This window comes from Solea solea, chromosome 17 (assembly GCF_958295425.1).
Source record: "Solea solea chromosome 17, fSolSol10.1, whole genome shotgun sequence".
Taxonomy (NCBI): Eukaryota; Metazoa; Chordata; class Actinopteri; order Pleuronectiformes; family Soleidae; genus Solea; species Solea solea.
The window spans coordinates 5,392,742-5,412,275 of record NC_081150.1 but is presented as its reverse complement, the minus strand read 5'-3'; the positions used below and the strand labels follow the sequence as shown (position 1 = coordinate 5,412,275).

Here is a 19,534-nt window from a genome sequence, read left to right as displayed (position 1 = left end):
TTTGACCTAGTCTTTCATCTGCAGCAGCAGCAGCAGAGTCACAGCAGTGGAAAAATGATCACGTGATGAGGCGGCAATATAGTATAAGAGGGAGAGAGGGGTATCTAACATTGGCTGAACCTGGCTTTTGTTATTCACAATCTGGTTTCAGCGGTTTCATGTATCAACTACATCTCCACTGCAAATCCTTGTTTGTCTTCTTCTCTGGTCAAGACATTTTTGAGCAGGGTAACGGGGCCTTTTAAGTTCAGTAACATTTGGCATGTTCAAGCCATAGCTCCAGATCAGTTTGTTTGACTAACTTTTCTGGCAATCCAGTCAAAGTGTTACAAGCTGGATTTTGGGGGGACGGCAGTTTGTGGCACTAGAGACCAAAATGTCGTCTCTACAAACTAAAACTTTAAATTGTGAATATCATGGTCATTTTAATACATTTTCTACATAATGTGCCTTCAACTCGTAAAGAATACAAAGAAAATCAGGGTTGTTTATTATTGTTCTTTCTTCCTTATCTCTCATCATTTCCCTTTACAAATCAATAAGCACCCATATGCTACAATACGATTTCAAATGGCCTTTCTCCAATACCCACTGGCCACGATGGCAGTACATTATTCAGAAATGGAGATGAAAGTCCCCTCTGATCTCCCAAAATAACATCTTGAGCAGTGATCTGTTTGTTGATTTGATTTCTTTGATGATGTTTTCCCTGCAGTTGGCTTTTCACCAGGTCCTTATCGCTGTGAAAGCTGTGTGTGTTTGTGTGTTTGTGTGTTTGTGTGTTTGTTGAACACATCATTTCTGCTGTCCACTGGCATAACACTTCAAACTCGCGAGCAACAATGCCACTAAAGTCTGAGTGCCTAACTTTCAAAGAATGACACGAATGGCCGTGGAAACAGAGGAAATGTCTGCAGTAATTACAAAAGAGAGAAAAGAAGGGGACATGCGGGTGACTACAAAGCAGACCAAACTTTGAAGAGGACTTTCATAGCCATTTTCCATGAATCGAGGGACTAATTGCACTGCTTTTACCTTTGTGCTTTAATGTGTTTTGCTGGATCACACTCTTTTATTGCTTTGTTACCAAGCAAATCAAGCTCTGTTACCAAGCAAATCAAAAGGAAAGGTGTACAATCCCATCGCTGCGGTACACTGTTTCCGCGATCCCTTTTAGATAAGATAATAGGTTTGTCAACTAATGGACCAAGTTATTTTGCAGACAATGGCGTTCTTCTTTTGTTGCACTTTTAATTAGATGCACATTTTAAAAGCTTTTTTTTGCTGAAGTACTAATGTGAGGTATTTGTGCTAATGTACACTACACTATGCACTGCTCAAAAACTATAAAATAATAGGTACAGTCCATGTTGGTTTATTGAATTTAAATAAAGTGGTTTTGTTTTTTTCTTTTTTTTCCATTTTGGCTTTCTGCTTTCAGCGTAGCTCATTTAAAATAATAGGTAAAAAAAAAACTATTATTACCAAATATTTTGTGGCTAGGTGAAGGCCCAAGGAGGTGCTCGTTGAAGTAATTGGGATTATGCATGCTACAATATGCTTAACATGTTAAAATATGCCATTGCTTACTCTCACTTTTATGTAATTAGTCTCCTTGCAAAGTTGCAGTTACGGCGCTAACAAGGACGCCGGAATGAGGAGGCCTTCTCACTCTGAGGTGAAGTTGTTGAAATCTTTGATTTAGCATCAGTTGTTATGCCACATACTAGTTTTGCACAATGCATGACTTGGTGAGCCGTGGACTTCCTCTGTGTGTGAAAATACAGCCAGTGCAGTCTGGGCCCAGCAGGGAAATGTGCTACATTTCGGCAATCTCGGGTTCTTTCTCTTCTCTGCACTGGTGCAGTTAATCACCCACTTGTGTGATTGCGTGTGAGAAGCCATCAGCCTGTGAGTGTTTGTGTGTATGCACACGTGTTTGTAGACTTTTTTATATTTGACAATGACGGCTTGTTTTTATACGTGTGTGTTTTAGTGTCAGTCGCAGTTGCTGTGTGTGTGTGTGGCTTCCTGTGTGTGTGTGTGTGTGTGTGTGTTTCATTGTGAACACTGCCTCCTTGAAACACTAAGCAAATCTCCTCAATGTGATAATTGGCTCCCCAGGGTGGCTGTGTCTTTGCTGCTCATCATCGTCATCCCCTGCAGAAAAAAAAAAGGGTGTGTGTGTGTTAGATGAGATGGGAGAATGTTGCTCGTTTGCTGGGGAAGGTGATCCCAAGTTTGCCTGAACTCTTTTGGCATGAAGGAATTTTTAGGCAATGAGTCAGTCGAACCAGATCCGGTTCAACTCGGCTGCAGGCTGCTCTCTACTGCTGTGGCATCAGGGTTTTTCAGACAGACAATATTCCATTGAGGAAGAAGCTATTTGAAGCAGGTGACACACGATCTGAACATCGTCATGAGTTGTCGCAGTGTCATTGAGAACAATCAAGATTGTTTGTTTCCAAGGGAAAGACATTTCCTTGCTCACGACTACTATCCCTCTACAATGTTTAATTGGTGAACTGTCCTTGTCCCGTCCTTGCATACAAGCTCTATGGCGTGTAATCGATTTATTGAATGCGGTGTGTCCACCTCCACTACACTAGGTACCAATATGCACCCTTTCAGCAAGTTAGTTTCCGGTTTAGCTGCTGGCTCGTCGTTAGAAAGTCCATTGTCTTCCTGAGTCATTAAACTTTGAATTATTCAATGATTTAAGCAGGCAGAGCATAATAAACTCTCCTATTCAGTTAAAAAAATGTATCAGCCTTAATTACACCATGTTTTTCTCACTGTTGTCTTCTTCTGTGTAATGGTTTCTTCTACTATTCACAAGTAGCAACTGTGGAGCATGTGCAGAGACCAGCTTGGGTCTGACTGAAAATGAAAATGCAGTAGTAATTCAACTCTCAATCACATTAGACACATTAGTTAGTCCGACCTTGGGAATCTGTATTTACTAACCATTTGCATGTTTCAAAAGCCCTTTTTTTTAAAGCATTTTTAACACAATATTTGTTCTAATGTCATGTTACGCTACTGAATGAAACTACAAAGACAGGTAGCCAATGTAAGAAGGTCAGAACGGATGTGGGATCTCTTATTATTCATAGTTAAAAACCAAGCAGCTGCATTGCGGATGGAAGGATTGCAGTTAATAGTGGTTTCGTCGAAAAGGGTGAAATGACCTTTATGATAAATTAAAAGGGAATAGATGAAAGCACGGATGATCATTTTCCATCTCAGTCACAATAATACTTAATTTTGTGATGCTCCTCAAGTGGAAGAAGCATGAGTGTACGAGGCGGCTGACGTGAGCATCCACCAACAGGGATTATCAGAGTGCTATCTGCATTTAAATGAAGGTGGTTGCCAGTCATCCAAGTTTAAGGGCATTCATTTGAGGCAGCTAGTTTGTTTAAGTCATCACATTCAAGGCCTGGGATGGTTCACTTGCTTGGATATTTGTATGTATAATAAACAAGCTGATGATGGTGTGAAATGCTGACACCTGAGGGGTGTGAAATGCAGACCAATTTGAGAGCTTTAAGGCAAATAGAGACACACTGGTCGATAAAGTCTCTCCTGCTGCCTTACTCCCTCTCCCTCTCTCCCTCTCTCTCGCTTCCATATGTTCTTGCAGTCCCCAGGGTTTTAGGAACCACAGAGCAGATTGTTGGCCTCTTCATAGGGAAACATTGAGACAGCTGGGCACCTATCACAAGGCCAAACAGATGTTCAGGTGACTTTAAGAAGAAGTGAGTGGGAAATGTGGCAGGGAAGGATGCAGGGGCTGAATGAAGCAGAAAGAAATAAACTAAATTGCAAGAACTCAGAGACTTCATTAGCAATCTACTGTCAGCCACTGAGGAGAGCCAAATTCTTTTCACTATCCTTAGTCCAAAGGAGTCTGTTTTCGTCTCCCCGTATTGATTCACCCACTCGTCTCTCTGTTGTAGGTCTAATGCCTTTGATCTCTTGATTATCTTTGCCTAAATGTGGATGAGATGGCTAAGCAGCTCAAGGATTCTGTGTTTCATGTCTGACACACCTTGGGGAACATTAAGAAGTTGGAATTGAATAGATTTCACAACTCCATGTGATGGTGGGAAAAATATATTCACAAACAACGTCCATTTATTCTGTGGCTGAGAGCCAAACCTGATCCAATCAGACCTTCTAATCTGACACAAATCTGGATAGTGGGTTATGTAATACAGTTTTAATTCCAGTGAAATATTTCCCCACTGGTGCCACATGAAGCCATTTTTTTCCCTTCACTGCATTTGTCAAATTAAACCTGACGAAAGTTCTTCGATTTTTTTTTTTTCTTGCTCCCCCTTCTCTCCTTTCTTGTGCCAGCCTTTGTTCTTTGGTTGCAGGTCTCATATATAATACATGAGGATTGGGAGACTTATCCGGTTCTGCTCATACTGGCTGTTATTCCCTGGAAAGGGGCTATATTTAAGAGCTGGATAAGTCATAGATGGCGCCAGGGGAGGCACTGACTTTTACCCAAAAGATGGTGGTGGCTGAATACCATTAAAAACCTAAAATAGAACTCAACACAATTACAGTGGAGCATTGGCAAGGTATATATATGTGAGGGACAATATTCCTCACACCTAATAAATGTGCTTTGGATCCAGTTTTTGTCAGAAAAGTGACAACACTGTGCTCCCCAGTGTCTAGTTGGACTACATTTGTATATGACAAAATTGAATTTAACCTTACCTCTTTCTATCTGCTTCTATTATTCAAACAAGAAATCAATTTTTTTTTTTTTAAATCTTTGTGTTTCCACAGCTGGCACCACCTACATCTTCGGTAAAGGAGGAGGACTGATCACGTACACGTGGCCCAACAACGAGCGGCCGAGCACGCGGACGGACCGGCTGGCAGTGGGCTTCAGCACTACCATCAAGGACGGCATCCTTGTCCGCATCGACAGCGCTCCACGTCTGGGTGACTTCATCATGCTCCACATTGTAAGTCGCCGTAGCAATGGCCGCTTTCTCTTCAGATTGGCTCACTCATTCTAAAGTCCCTCATGTATTGGATATTTCCACATTCTTGTAAAGCAACAGTATGTGCCGTTGGCTGGACATGCTGTCGCTTTTGCAAACACACCATGCCCGAAGCAGATTGTTAAAAACAAAGTTTAGTTGTTGTTTTTGGCCAGATCAGTTGATTTATACTCTTGAAGTTGCTGGGCTTGATTCTGGCAGTTTGAGTTGGTGACTCATTAATTCACACACTTCTCACCATGTTCCTACCCACTCATCAAATTTACATTGTGCAAGGAGAGGAGTTTAGGTGCAGAGAGGGAGTTAAAGATTCTCCATATGCTGCTATTTTAAGGTTAAAAAAGTTTGCATATGTTCGCTTCTGTTAAAACTTTGTTCTTGCTGTCTATTGGCACTTTTCCACTACACAGTTCCAGCACGACTCGACTTGGCACGGCTTGACTCGACTCGTTTTATTTGCTTTGCTCCATGAGGGAAAGTACCTGGTAACTGGTGTTTTTTTAGTTCCAAGCGAGTCGAGCTAATACTAGCTGTGACGTCGACAGACTGTCGGCCACTGATTGGCAGAGAGTCGGCACTGGAAGAGTCATGAGCACGGCGTCTGAATCCAACCGAACAATGCCAAACTGTAGATCAGTTAAAAAGAACAATCATTTTAAAATGAGCTGAGTCTAATGATTCAGTTCACCGATAATAACTGCTTTACAAGTGTCTAGTTTGTGTGTGTCGCGTATGAAACGACAGCATGGCAGTTGACTCCGCCCACATTGAGGAGGTACTAATGGAAGATGATATCAAGCCGAGAGGAGCTGAGCCGTGCTTTGCTGTGCTGAGTCATGCTGGAAAAGCGTCACATTAGATTGTGTTTCAAGCTTTACAACCACAATCTCACACACACACACACACACACAGGATGACGACCAAAGGTGACAGTGTGACATTTAGGTTTATTAGCAGAAATTAAACATATTTACCACAAGTATGTTTGTATGAGATTAGTATTGCTTTACGATAAATATCGTTTGCTTTTTGTAACCGAAAAAATAAGCCTTTATGTACTTGACATGGGCTTTAAAGAGGCTGCCATCCTGCGCTGCCGAGTTTTTTGAGATTATCCCAAATGGAATGTTTTTTGCATTTTAAAGAGGAAATTTATGACACAAATGAAGTAGAATGATCTTTCTGATATGCAAAGGCCACCATGGTTCTTCCGTCCTCCGTCGCAGCCTGTGGTCTCGCCATTAGATGTCACAAACTCTGCCACATTTCACTTTTTAAGGTTGTTGTCAGTTGTGGTCTTCAAACCAAATCTACCGAATGCCTTAAACTAAAATATACAAATGGTGCAGATCTATTCAGAATAGGAGAAAACTGATTTCCTTATACTCCCTCGTCCCTGCTGGCCATCTTCTTCCAGACTCCCAAACACATCCAAACTGACTCCCTGTATGAATAATTGAATGTGTCTCTCCATACATATGCAGTGTGTCCCCACATGTTGGGAGGGAAATGATAGAAAACAGGGGGGGGGGGGGGGGTTGAATTCTTGGCCAGTTGACTGTGTATCCAAGCAGCATCTTAATAATCTCACTTGTGCGACCTTGGGTTTGACCCGTTTACATAAGCATTAAGTATTTACATTATCATCAAGCGCAGCTGGATGAATGTAGGGCGTCAAGTCACTGCGGGGGAGGCGTGCGTCAACGTGGTGGTGGTGGCGATGGCGGGAGAGAGCGAGGCTGCCGACGCCATGTGCCAAAATAATAAAAAAAAAAGATCTGATGATGAGGAGGAGGAGCTACAGTTGCGAAAGCAGATTGAAAGTCTTTTTCTTCTTAAAGAGCTCCCTTCATCTCCAGAGTGCAGACCATGTGGTGCAGGAATGCGGCCATCTGCTCCGCAAAGATGAGGGCCAACAGCTTTCTGCGCTGCCTTTACATTACAGAGAGATGTGAAGTGAACGCGTGTGGGTTTGTCAGAGGAAGAGGAAGTGCAAAGGCATTGATAGAAAGAAATGATTAAGATGTACAGTAGCCAGCGGTGTAGGGGGGAAAGCCTCTCTGCGTGGTACCAACCGACTGAGTAATTGCAGAAACCTGTAAAAGAGTGAGGAAGGGATGCATGTTTAATGCCGCTTTTTACATATCACAGCAAAGCTCGCCAAGCATGGTATCTCTTGTAATTTTAGCTGTGAGTCTTGGGTGGTGAATGTCTTCATTCCTCAAGCCTCATGGTGCTAATGAATGTATTAATAGTCTAAAGCAAGTGGAAGATTTGCCAGTTTATTCTGGGAAGCAGCGTGTATCGAACAGTGAGTGTGTGTGTGGGTGTTTTTCTTTCTTTTTTTCTTTCGTATAACATTTTTATTCTTTGCTCTATGGTTTATATCCCACTGCTAATTTGTTGCGTTTTAAATGACTTACCGACAGCCAAGGGTGTACAGACAGAAACAGTGTGTTTCCTTTATCATTAACAATAATTATAGCCTTTAAAAGTAAAACACTCCAAAAGTCACGGCATCCTGAGGCTGCTGTTTTTCCCAAAAATACATTGTGGTAGAGAAAATTAGAAAAAGGGACATATGTTTCTGCCACAGGGAAATAGTTAGTTAGTTAGTTAGTTAGTTGCCTTTGCAAGTGTAAATGTGTGTCTGTTGAATGAGAAGAGATTCCAGACGTCACTGAAATGTCATTAGATACTAAATGCTAATGATAGATGCCAGCGCTTGGCTGTCAATTTTTAACACCAAGTGATGAATCCGGACGAAAAGGTTAAAGGCATTGTATGTGTCGATTGTCTAACCAAAGGTCTCATCAGGCTCTGGGCCATTGCCTTGGCCTTTTGCAGTTATTAGGTCACTACTTGACAATCAGCACGCAATGATGTCGTAAGCAGCTGAATATATGAGGTGGAAGAGTCAACAGAAAGGGAAATCACCTCTGCAGTTTTTACACTCTGATATGCAGACAGAGGCAAAACCTAATCACCAGCTCCCTCCTTGGTTTCCCTCTTTTGCATTCTTCATTATCTGCTCTCCTTCCTCGCTGTGATTAGCTTACGGCTTGTTAGGCAATCCTGAATTAAAATGCTGATTGTGGTGTTTACCTTTTAACTGCTAAGAACAACTGCATGCTCGGTTTGAAAACTGAGGGGCAAATTTGTGTTAGTCGGCGGCATGGCGAGCGCAATCTAATGCAAAGATGTGAACCTAGCGCTGTATGGAAAACAAATACCAAAGAAGTTTGAGTCACAGGTGACATTTTACTGAAGGATGAGTCAAAAGAGGGGCTTCTGGCAGCACTGCAGTGATTAGAAGTCGTGTGTGTTTGTGTGTTTGTGTGTGCAAGCTTAAATCCATGACGGCAAACGTCTAAGCCGAGGGCTAAATGTGCCGATCGTGACTCATCCAGCCTCTCGCCAGGAAGAGTAGTTGACTGCAGGTGAAGATTACCCGAGATTTAATGCACAAATATGCACACAGTGAGAGAGAATTACTTCACAATTGTATTCTGACTGCATCGTATCTGCTGTGTCTTATGTGTCCGTCCACATATTAATGACGCATTTGAAATTAGAATATTGTGAGAATGCTGTCAGTTTACATCAAATTTGATGTATGCGTTATAGGGCAACTGCGTCCTACGTGATGCTGTAGCCCAAAGAGAGCGAGAATGGTTACTATGGTGACCCGAAGCTGACTACCATATAGAGTACCTAGGGGAACAGTTCTTGCATATCATTTAAAAAAATAAAATCACATGGATATAGTTGGATGGCAACACAGTTAAGGATACATGATGGTACAATTTCAATAACAGCAGTTTCAAACCTGCCAAAGGGAAAAGCAGGATCGTCTGTTTTGTAAAAAAAAAAAAAACACCTGGGAAAATCTGAAGGTTAAGATGTATACATCACTGTGTATGTAAACCGAACATACGAGTCTGACTGCTCTTCAGATGAAGGAGATGAGAGAGAGATGCAAGAAGTGCGACACGAGTGCTGAGCTGTGCTCGATCACAATCACGTCACTGTAACACAGTACGTGCATCAGCCACCAGACTCCATCTTCTCCCCCTCTGCATTGTTTGAACACTCCAGCGCAGAGTGTGAATGAGGTCTATCACAGTTCACCGTGGCTCCCCCCCGTCAGCTTCGAAAAAACTCACCTTTTTTTTTTGGAGACGTCGAAGGTGACAAGTTGGAAATCAGGCAAAACAGAGATTGCAAACGCTCCATCAAGTTGTGTGTCTGGCAGCTCGTTTGGTTTCCAATTAGGGCGGCGGGGAAAGAATCACAGCAAAAACACCTGACAAGATAAAGACTCTGCAAGTGGTGCAACACATTCTTTGTAACTCAAAATATGCTGCACTTCATACATCATCACAACAATGAAAAAAACTCCAATAACCAGAATAGGGGTAGAGATGATAAATTGAAAATTACCAATTCATCATGTCTGGAATCCGAGCTGCTTTTGTTGGAAAGGTAAACCCTTGTTGTTGCTTTGAACATTTGTGTTGCAACCTGGATTTTTTGATTTTAAATTGAAGTTATTTAGGGAGATGTTCAAAGGCTTTAAATATTTCTCATAAACCACCGGAGTGGTCACATTTTTTTACCGTTTGCACTTGAGGTTTATATGGAAATAAAAACGCACTTCTCAGATGTAATATTAACAGTCTTCATAAAACTTCTCCTGGCAGGATGGATAGATCATCCAGATATGGCGTCTCGCCCCGGCACATGCACAAAACACGTTTTCACGCCGCGACCTCCAACACTGGAAGTCATTTAGATTCTTAGCACTTCCTTTCAAAACATGCATCCACGGCCAACCGGGCTTACGGTTTCGAAATGCGGCGACGGCACATGTACTTCCATTACCCACTTCGGATTCCTCTTCATCCTGATACTCACAGGAGGAAAGAGGCAGCCGGCGGATAATTGAAAACCCTAATGTAGACATTCGGACGTAAGGTGTGGAATTAAGTGCCTGTAGATGATAAATGTTGAATTGCATATATGCTGTATCCTTTTTCCATCACCCGTACATACATAACAGTTATACCTACACGGGTGCATGTATATTTAATGTATTAATGCAGTACACATGTATTATTCAGTCACGTCTTCACTCTCTCTCTGTCCCTCACCATCCTTCCATCTTTTGTGTCAATGTATTTATGGCTAACTGTGTCTGTTCCCCACTGTTTCCGACTCCCTCTCCCTCTGACAGACCTAATATAAGATGCTTGATGTGCACCTGTGTGCATGAGCGCATATATGGCCGGCAAAGTATTGCTTCTATCAAGTTACCCGGCACCTCGGCAGGGAAAGCTAGATATTATCATGGTTATGGCTCATGGCCTCTGATAACATTACAGCTTCTTATTTGACTTTGTATTTCCTTACTTGCCCACATTAGATTCTCCCCGTGGAAATAAAAAGCTGGGGGAATATGTTTTCACAACTAGCCACGTGCAATACATGGAGTCTGCATTACTGTGAATTTGATGATGCATATGTTTTCTCCGAGAGTCTCCGCTGCTTTATGATTTCGATTTCTCAGATGACACAACAGACTGCAAACAAATGAACCTTTTCACACGAGGTGAAAACGTATGTAATACCGGATCATTCTCGGGTTGACTCTTCACAGTGGCCTGAGCTCAGATGCTATTCTAGGTACCAGATGGTGTGTGCACATGTGTGCGGAAGGTAAAGTGTTACACGCTGCAGTGAGCATTTGCTTTCAAAGCTGGCGGACGCATGTTTGTTTTTATTTGTGTTGTTAAGGTTTTGCGTTCGGCATGAGAGACTGTTTTACAGGTACATGTTAAAATGAACCATAATTGGATAAATGTGGTATGGTAGTGGACCCTCAGGGCAAACTAATGTGCTGTTTGACACTCCTGCTCCCAACCAGCAACTCTGCGTTTGCAAAGTTCCTGTTCCAGTTCCCCCACATTTGAATTATGCACACGTCGCACAGCAGACAATGCAAGTGCCAGATATCCAATGAGTGCACAGATCCAACCTTTTGCTGATTCCATTACCTCTCAAGTTATCAGCCAATACTAAGTAGCAGCCTCTTATCACTGCACTCACTTTCTTGAATTTAAACCTGTGCTTTTCCCTATACTGAAATGGTCAAATCTTATCTCTTTGATTTGTCACAATGAGCTACACGAGCCATTGTAACAGGTCTCACACAGAAGAGATCTGACCGTTCGCAGCATTAGTTTGTAAAATGTTGATTAAAAAAAAAAAGAGATTAAGGAGGTACATGTGTCCTGGATGAGGCACTAAAAGCAGTGGTTGAAATGAATGAATGAATGCAACAGATTACAGAAACACTGAATCCCCCGTTGACGCAAACCCAATCACATCTGACATACTATATTTATGTCTGTTTTAAACAGGAAATTAAATAAAGAAAAATATCCAAAGACTTATTGTCTTTCAACAAGACATGGCCAAAGGACAGGCTAATAGTGCAGGACGTGCCTTAATTTATGATAATGTTGTTGTTTTTTTACTAAAATTACAAACAAAATTCATTCATTCGTGATCTTTTATTACCTTTTTCTAGTATCTTTTTTTTTTTATTAGGGTTGCTGGCACAGCTGGAAGAACAAAATGAATGTAATTTTTCATCCATAAACAAATGCTGTGAACCTGGGATTAGCAGGAGACATGTTGAAGTTTGACTTGTTTTTTTATAGAACAAGACATTCTTAAAAAAAACGTATAGTTTTAATGAGTATTATTACTAACAAGCTCACTCATTTTGTCAGAGTTTTAGGATTTGTTTCAAAAACAATGCATGATCATGGAACTAACCCTGGGTTAAAATTGAAGATTTAGAGTAAAAATTAATGAACTGTCACTTTATAGCCAAAGGATATTGAATGTTACAGGAAAAAAAACAAACCCACAACAGTTCAAGTGTTGATTTTAACTTATTATTCACGCCTCTGGTTTTGTAATGTCACTGCCATATGTGAAATGACAGAGGATAATCAAGGCAGAGGTTGAGAGCTGGGTGTGTGCCGTTATTAATTATGGAAAACCTCAGCAGGCACCTTTCGCACTGATGGGAAACACGGACACAGACACACTTAAATGCACATTACACCAAAAGCCTTCTTGTGTCTAATAAGCACACACATGGATACACACAAACACATGTACCACAAGAACACGGACTCGTGTGGGACTCGTACACACCCACTCACTCTGACTTGTTTTCTCACTCTGCGCTACAGTCATGTACATATATACTGTATGTGTATATATATATGTATATATATATATATATACATATATATATATATATATATGTATATATATATATATACATATATATATATATATATATATATACACATATATACACATATGTATGTATGTATACAAACACACATTCACACACACATTTTCACAGGCTCATTCAACAATCTCACACCATGGTACACTGGCACTGACACTTCAATATACATGATACGGGGCCTCTACGGGGACATCTGCCTGTCAGTCATGTCAACCCAAGGCATCTCGGTGGAGGGGTGTCGCGGAATGTGGGGATCATGTAGCAGGCCCTCTGACACACTCATATATATACACGCACACATCCGATCATCTTCTCAATCCTGTTGCCAGGGAGTAGCAACAAGTAATAACTGCTCAAGCTGGACAAACAGAGTAACATTATTACAATGTGCCCATGTGGTCCCTGGCCTTAGCCCTGGCCTCAGCGATGTATATTTCATGGATTAGGATGAAAAATTCAATGGGAAACAAACAGTGCGCCTCCTTCTCCCCTCTTTGCTCTCTGACAGCCCCTCCCCGAGGGGGATGCTCGTGTTTTCACAGCCTCGCGAAAAGGACACGGATCCCATTTTCCGAGTGATGAAGAGACAGAGGGAGAAGATGAAAGAGACGCGGCATAGAGCATTGTGTACATCCAAAAGTAGAATAAATACAAGAGGCTGAATGAAAAAGAGGAGGGGGGGGAAAAAAAAAAGAATAAGAGGAAGGTAGGGAGATGGAGAGATGCGGGTATTTGTGAATTCAGAGCAGGATCAGAGACAAACTTGGCTCACATAGGTCTCAGCACACAAGCACATTGGCTGTGAATTCCAAATTATGTGTTGCCTGTTCTGTCTCACGTTGACACCACTAACACCACCCACCCCCACAACCTGCTCTCTCCCTCTTATCTCTCACTCCTTTTTAACCCTCTATTCTTCCCTTTTCTCCTCTGTACTTCCACAGTGCACAGTACTTTATACTCGAGGCTTAATTGAAAGTCGGTGACCCCCGTCGGTCAGTTCATCAGAATTCAGCTGCAAAATGGGAAAAAAAAGTCAAACTCTCCTTAAGCCCTGTGTTGAGGTCAAGGTTTATTCAGAGTTGTAAACAGAACGTGTATCTTCTCTGAAATGATGTATTCTGTTACTCATATAATGAACAAAAAAACGAATAACTACAGGAGAAATACTGCATTTGCATTAGAGGATTGAGGGGCGTCACATATATTTCCATCAATCATTGATAATTGCCACAGTTTGACGGAACGTTTGTATTTAAACTGGCCTCTAACATTTTTGAGCCTTTATGGCACCAGAGGTCCATTGATATAAAAGTCAGTTGTTGAATAGGTACTGAGAGAAATGTTGAAATATATATATCACTTAACCGTGACGCATTTTCTGGATACTTTCTTGGTGACATTTTCTCTATCTGGAGAAAATATCTCGCAATATCACTTTGTGATGCAGTGGGATATCGGGGACAAACTGACATATAAGGAGCAGCTGGCATGGCAAGATAGACGCTCATCCTGTTGTGTTACATGTCAGGCTTCTCATTCTAAAACGGCAGCAAGCTATTTAAAAATCAAACAAGCAGAGGTGACATTATGAAGGGTCGTCTCCTCAGCAGCTCTGTTCAAAAGGAGCAAAACATATCAGTTATCATTCTGCTTTCCTGTCTTTTTTTTTCATATACAAGCTGTGGTTTTCTTTTATGCTGCTCTAATCAATAATTTTATCTTAACAATATATCAAATGACTATGCATAATGTAGGGACAGATTATGCCGTTGTTATCATCAAAGAGAGAGGAAATGCGGTCATTTATTGTCTCTTTGATGTAATGTTTCATCTCTTTGTAGTCATTTTGTGTCATTTTGTGGCCTCTTTTTTTTTCCCGTATCTCCAGCAGTTTTATGACCTCTTTGTTGTTGTATTCCGTTTTAATTTGTGGTGATTTTCCATCTCCCCAGTCACGTTGGATCCTTCTTTGTGTGTTTGTCTCACATCTTTATAGTTGTTTTCAACTTCATTGTTATTGTTTTTTGTTCTCTGTGTATTTTCTCATCTCTTTGTAGTCATTTGCAGCCTCACCACGAGGCTCTATTTCTCTCAAAAAAGGAAATGAGAGCACTCTCATCGTCCAGATGTGTCGCCCTGTCCTGTGTCCACAGCAGGCCCATTTGACATTACACCCATCACTGGTAGAGTCGTGCCCAACAAGGAAGAATCACCTTTGAGGTGATGTAATATGTAAAACAGGGACGTTTAGAGTAGAATATGGCTACTGCCATCCTAATTCAAAACATTGCAGAAGTAGGTTGCCAGATTTTCTGAAATAGAAAAATAAGATGCTGCACCTATACCTGGCATAACACTCTGTTAATGCACATACACGTGAAACACATGCAGTTTTATTTTTATAAACATCGAAGCTATTAGGTTAATTTTAGCTTATCAGCATAACAGGTGGAGATTGAACGCGACAGCGTGTCTACTCAAGGCAGCAGCCGAGAATTATCACAGGATGAGAGAAGACGGCAAGGCGACAATAATAGGCCGCGGAAATATGTTACGTTAAATATCCACATCCGAGAGAGCGTAGAGACAGTTTTAGCCGACACTGGCGGGTTTTTCTTCCCCGTCAGGAAACAACCATCACACCGACACATCAATTTGTAGATCACAACAAATCACAACATACGTTATGACAAGGCACTGTACACAGAAAGGCAGAAACCTTTACAGTGTTGTAGAGAGAAGAGAAAGCCAACACATTCACAAATGAGCAAACACTACAATGTCAGTGCAAAAAACTCCCTGACAGAACCAGACTCAAAAGTGTGCGGCCATCTGCCTCGACCGGTTGGGGTGAAAGGAAAATTGGGGGATAGAGGAGAGCTGGGCGGACGGAAAGAGGGAGGTGAGGTAGATACAGAAGAGAGAAGCCAGGAGCAGATATATATATGTTTATTGTACTACAACGTCGTTCCTGCACTGCAGTTCTTCTTCTCCTCTGGTTGAGACATTTTTCAGAGGGGTGCTAAGTGTTTTTTTTAGATTTGGTGTCATTCACTATTTCCAATGCTCAGCAGCGTCCTGTGATGTTCCATGGGCTGTTTCATTGGTTGGGTGGCAGCGAGTCAGTGGGTGGCGCAACAATCCAATACACCAAACTGAAAAATAAACAGCTTACAGCCTAGAATTATGAATACACTGCCTGTTAACAATGAAGCCAGGATTTCAATTTAACATTCCCTTAATCTCTGATGACTCATCATGGTTATTTTATGTCTTAATATAATACATTTCTAACATAAAGCACCTTTAATGTAGCATTTTTCCAGCAAATGTGTGTTTGTTGTTTTTACTCCCATAACTTAGCTGCTCAAAAGCCAAGTGTTTCCCTCTGAGCTACTGGTAGAGATGTGAAACATATCAACTTTAGTATCTAGGCCGAATTACACATACCTCGGTCTTTAAGTAGCTGCACTCTCTTGGAAAAGACAGATGCTCTCCGAGATCAAATGCACCTCACTTCAGTCAGCAGCAGCATCATTTTACAATTTCCTCTATTTACCCAGCTCCAGGCGTTATGCTACATGTGTTTGAGTGATGAGTTGGACAGCTTGTGACGAGCGTCTAATGAAAGATCAGTGGGATGTGGAATCGATTGAGGTGTATCTCACACAGAAGGCCAGGTGCCATCTCAGCTCAAAAGACACTCCTAAAACCTCGCGCAAGGCACAAACATTACCTGCTACAGCCACTCTCCACTTCTCTGGCAGTGGAGAGAAGTTCAGAAAAAAGCCAAACGAGAGGTAAGAAGACAGAGATGAAGAGAGAGAGAGAGAAAGAGAGTGGGGGGGTAAAAGAAAGAGATTCACAATTTAGCAAATGAACTCCCTCTTGGATAATCGACAAGGAGGGGAATGAGGAATTGCGAATCTGCTGAAGTGATAAACGTCGACATTAGAAAATAAATCTAGCGGAAAGAAGCCGAGAAAAAAAAAGTTCTGCTTTCAATATCGGCGACGGTGTGGCAGATTGGCTCACACACACACACACACATATGTGTACACACTCCAAATGTATTCATGGCAGATTAAGCTCCTGCATGTAAAAAAAAAAGAAGAAGGAATGAAATAAGAAAGCAGTTAAGTTGTTTTTTTCTCTCTCTGGCTCTCTCTCTGATAAAAAAAAAAATGAGGGGATAAAATTTGAGTGCGAGGCTCCTTCACAAATGGAGTGAAAGTGAGTACCTGTGCATTTTGTATTTATTTAATCCTCCCATTATTGACTCCCATCCTGACAAAGCTCTACTGACAGGGAGACAAAAGGAGACTATATCACTTTTTTATGAAGCTTGGATCATCAGAAAACCAATCTATAAGGAAAAAAGATATTTCCTTTTGGATGGCTCGTATATAGAATTATTATGAGCACTGAATCACTGAAGGTTATAGAAAGTATCTCGCAGTTTTATTGATCCTCAAACGTTCTGGGCAGGCAGCACACAGGGCAGATGGCCAAGGACGTGACAGCCAAGTCCTCCATCTCCACATATCTTGTTCTGCTCCTCCACTGCCCTCAGCCATTTCCTCTGTCTCTCTATTGTGAAGGGGGAAAAAAAAGTCATATTATCTATTTTTAGTTTGAGTTCCAGTTCTGCGAAGCACTCCCTTTGTACCCCAGCATGAACACACACACACACACACACACACAGAGACCGCATTTCCAGTAAGGTCATAGCAAACCACTAACGAGGCCACAGACCCCAATAGATTCCAGTTTGATTGGGCGCCCAAGTCGACCAATAACGTTATGACCTTTTCAACCTGATGACATACTTAATGTGTTTGTGAGTTGTGTATACATGAGTGTCAGTTGGGTAGATGGTCTTCAGGTTCAGGATCAGCAGTTAAATCATAATGAAACGGGAGGAAAAATCGACTTTGGTGCTTTGCACGATTATTTTTAATCAATCCATGACTCTCACTGTGTTGGGGTAATTGTTTTCCGCGTTTCAACTCCAGGTACCTGCTTTAGGAGTATCTCAAAAGACCAGTTTGGCGTCTGGAATACAAAGGGAGAATGGCCACAGTGTTTACTGCTGCATGGTTCAGTTGCCATGAGTTGGAAGTGTAAAGTCAGGGCACATCTCAGCTCATCTAAACCTTAGACCTTGTGTTATAAGTAAACACAGTTTTCCAATTTACTGGAGCAAGCCGATGTGGAAGTGAAAAAATATATTGAATAGCCACCAGGGGGCAACTCTGCTGGTTGCAAATAGAACTCCATTTGTACAGATGTCTATGGGAAAAAACTTGTCAACTGATTTACAATGTCAGTAAACAATTTCCTGAGGAGTTAATGGTCTCAGTCACCAGTGGCAGGTCATCTTTAATATAAAATGATGTCCACTTTGCAAATGATGTTCCTTTTTTAAAGAAAATAGATGCTGCCAGTTCAAATCGTGAGTCCCATGGCTCCAAAACAGTTGCTTATGGGTGACCTCACGACCAATTATCACTTGATCTGTTCCAATTTCAGGTGCAAGGAATGATAATTAGAACAAACATTTACTGTAGTTTCAATGCAACTCGGTCTTGCGGGGTTAAGTAGATACACTTCACACTCAGAGAGCACAAACCTCCAACAAGGACACTTAGTTTCCCACTGAATACAAATAATCTCTTCCTTGGGCCATAACCTACTTCGTCAGAAAATGTAATCCAAATTCATCTTTACTTTTTTTTTTTTACTTAAGATGCTCATAAATCAAACAGACAGGCAAATCAACAACAGACAAATACGACTGAAAACATAAGCTCCTTTTGCAGAAGAAATTAGAGCCCATCCTGCGATGGCACTTTGATGTACTGACACATAATAACTCAGTAGTCATCACTACATTATTCCATGAGAAACTCAATGTTTTTTGTGAAGGTGTTACCAAATAAATATAAGTAGACATTTGAGATCAGATGTCCTTCCTTATCCTCCTTTCCCTATGTATGGATTTTGTTTGTACCTATAGTGACGACAGATTAAGATTAAGCCAATGGCTAAAATCTGGCATGTTTACATGTGGATATTCAGTAATGTCCCTGTTCTAAATCAGTAAATCATACTAATATGATGTATAATGTTTTATGCTCTATAAGCATATTCATTATAGAGTGTGTGTGTGTGTGTGTGAAATCAACGCTTGCCTCATATCCCCCTGCAGTTAGGGAAGATCTAAGCATATGGCCATGACAGTAGAGTAGTAGAGTCAGCACAAAGATGACGTTAAGATAATGTACATGAGTGAAAGCCACCCCCCCCTCCCATGGATTTCACAAGACCTCTTTGATTAAGTTGGTTTGAAGTCTGCAGAGATCATGGTTAATTCATTCTTCCAACATTATCTTTAATTCATACACTTCTTGTTGGAACATGCCAGGCTGGTCAAAGCTGCGAAAAAAAAAGAAGAAGAAGAAAAGATGTGTTCTTCTTTTGCTTCTTTGACCAGTGAGCTAATTCATAAGAAAGTTTCACTTAAAAATATGATTTTCATTATATGTTCTCACTCTCTCTCTCTCTCGTGGCAGCAAAGCTAATAACGTACATGTTACAAGTTACCCACACATTTTAGGAAAAAAATAGATTTGGGTCTATTTTTTGCAGTGCTTCCGGTGCCAAATTGCCCGACCCTGTGCATGTGTTGGCCCTTTTTCAGCAGGCCTCTGCCTGGACAGCAATTAACGTCATTTGGAGCGAAGAGGGACCTCGTGACTCATTACATATGCCTTTTGCTCGGAAAAGCCTCCAAGGGGCCTTTTCCTCTTGTGTGCCAATGCTGCCACTCGGGGGGGTTGGCACAAGTTGGAAAACACTCTAATTATAAAATTCACTGTGAGAAATGTCTTCTGCAGTGCTGGCAGGAATGAGATTAAAACTTGTTTTTCCCTTTCATTTATTTAAGCTTCGTGTGCCCCCAGACTGTAACTGCTGTATGGATTGTGCAGGTCTTTGACATTTGTGCAGTTATTTTTCTATCTTCTTGCAGTGTGCTTGTTTAAAATTAAACCATTCAAGTCTCCAAATGACTGTCCTCTGAAGATGAATGTTCAGAGCGACGACTATGTATTATTGACAGGATGCAAACCGTCGTAGCTTAGCATCTTTATGCCGTAACCTGTGG

At 41.3% G+C, this 19,534-nt stretch overlaps 1 protein-coding gene across 8 annotated transcripts in view; it reads left to right on the top strand.

The window, feature by feature from the left end:
* LOC131443170 (neurexin-3b) overlaps positions 1 to 19,534 on the top strand; it is a 267,752-nt gene that overhangs the window by 187,898 nt on the left and 60,320 nt on the right. For all 8 annotated transcript variants that reach the window (XR_009233577.1, XM_058612579.1, XM_058612578.1 and 5 more), the window contains one exon: positions 4,810 to 4,991. Coding sequence is in view for 7 of the 8 variants with exons in the window: in XM_058612579.1 (XP_058468562.1) it covers positions 4,810 to 4,991 (182 nt within the window). In the remaining variant the exon portion in view is untranslated. The remainder of the gene's footprint in view (positions 1 to 4,809; positions 4,992 to 19,534) is intronic.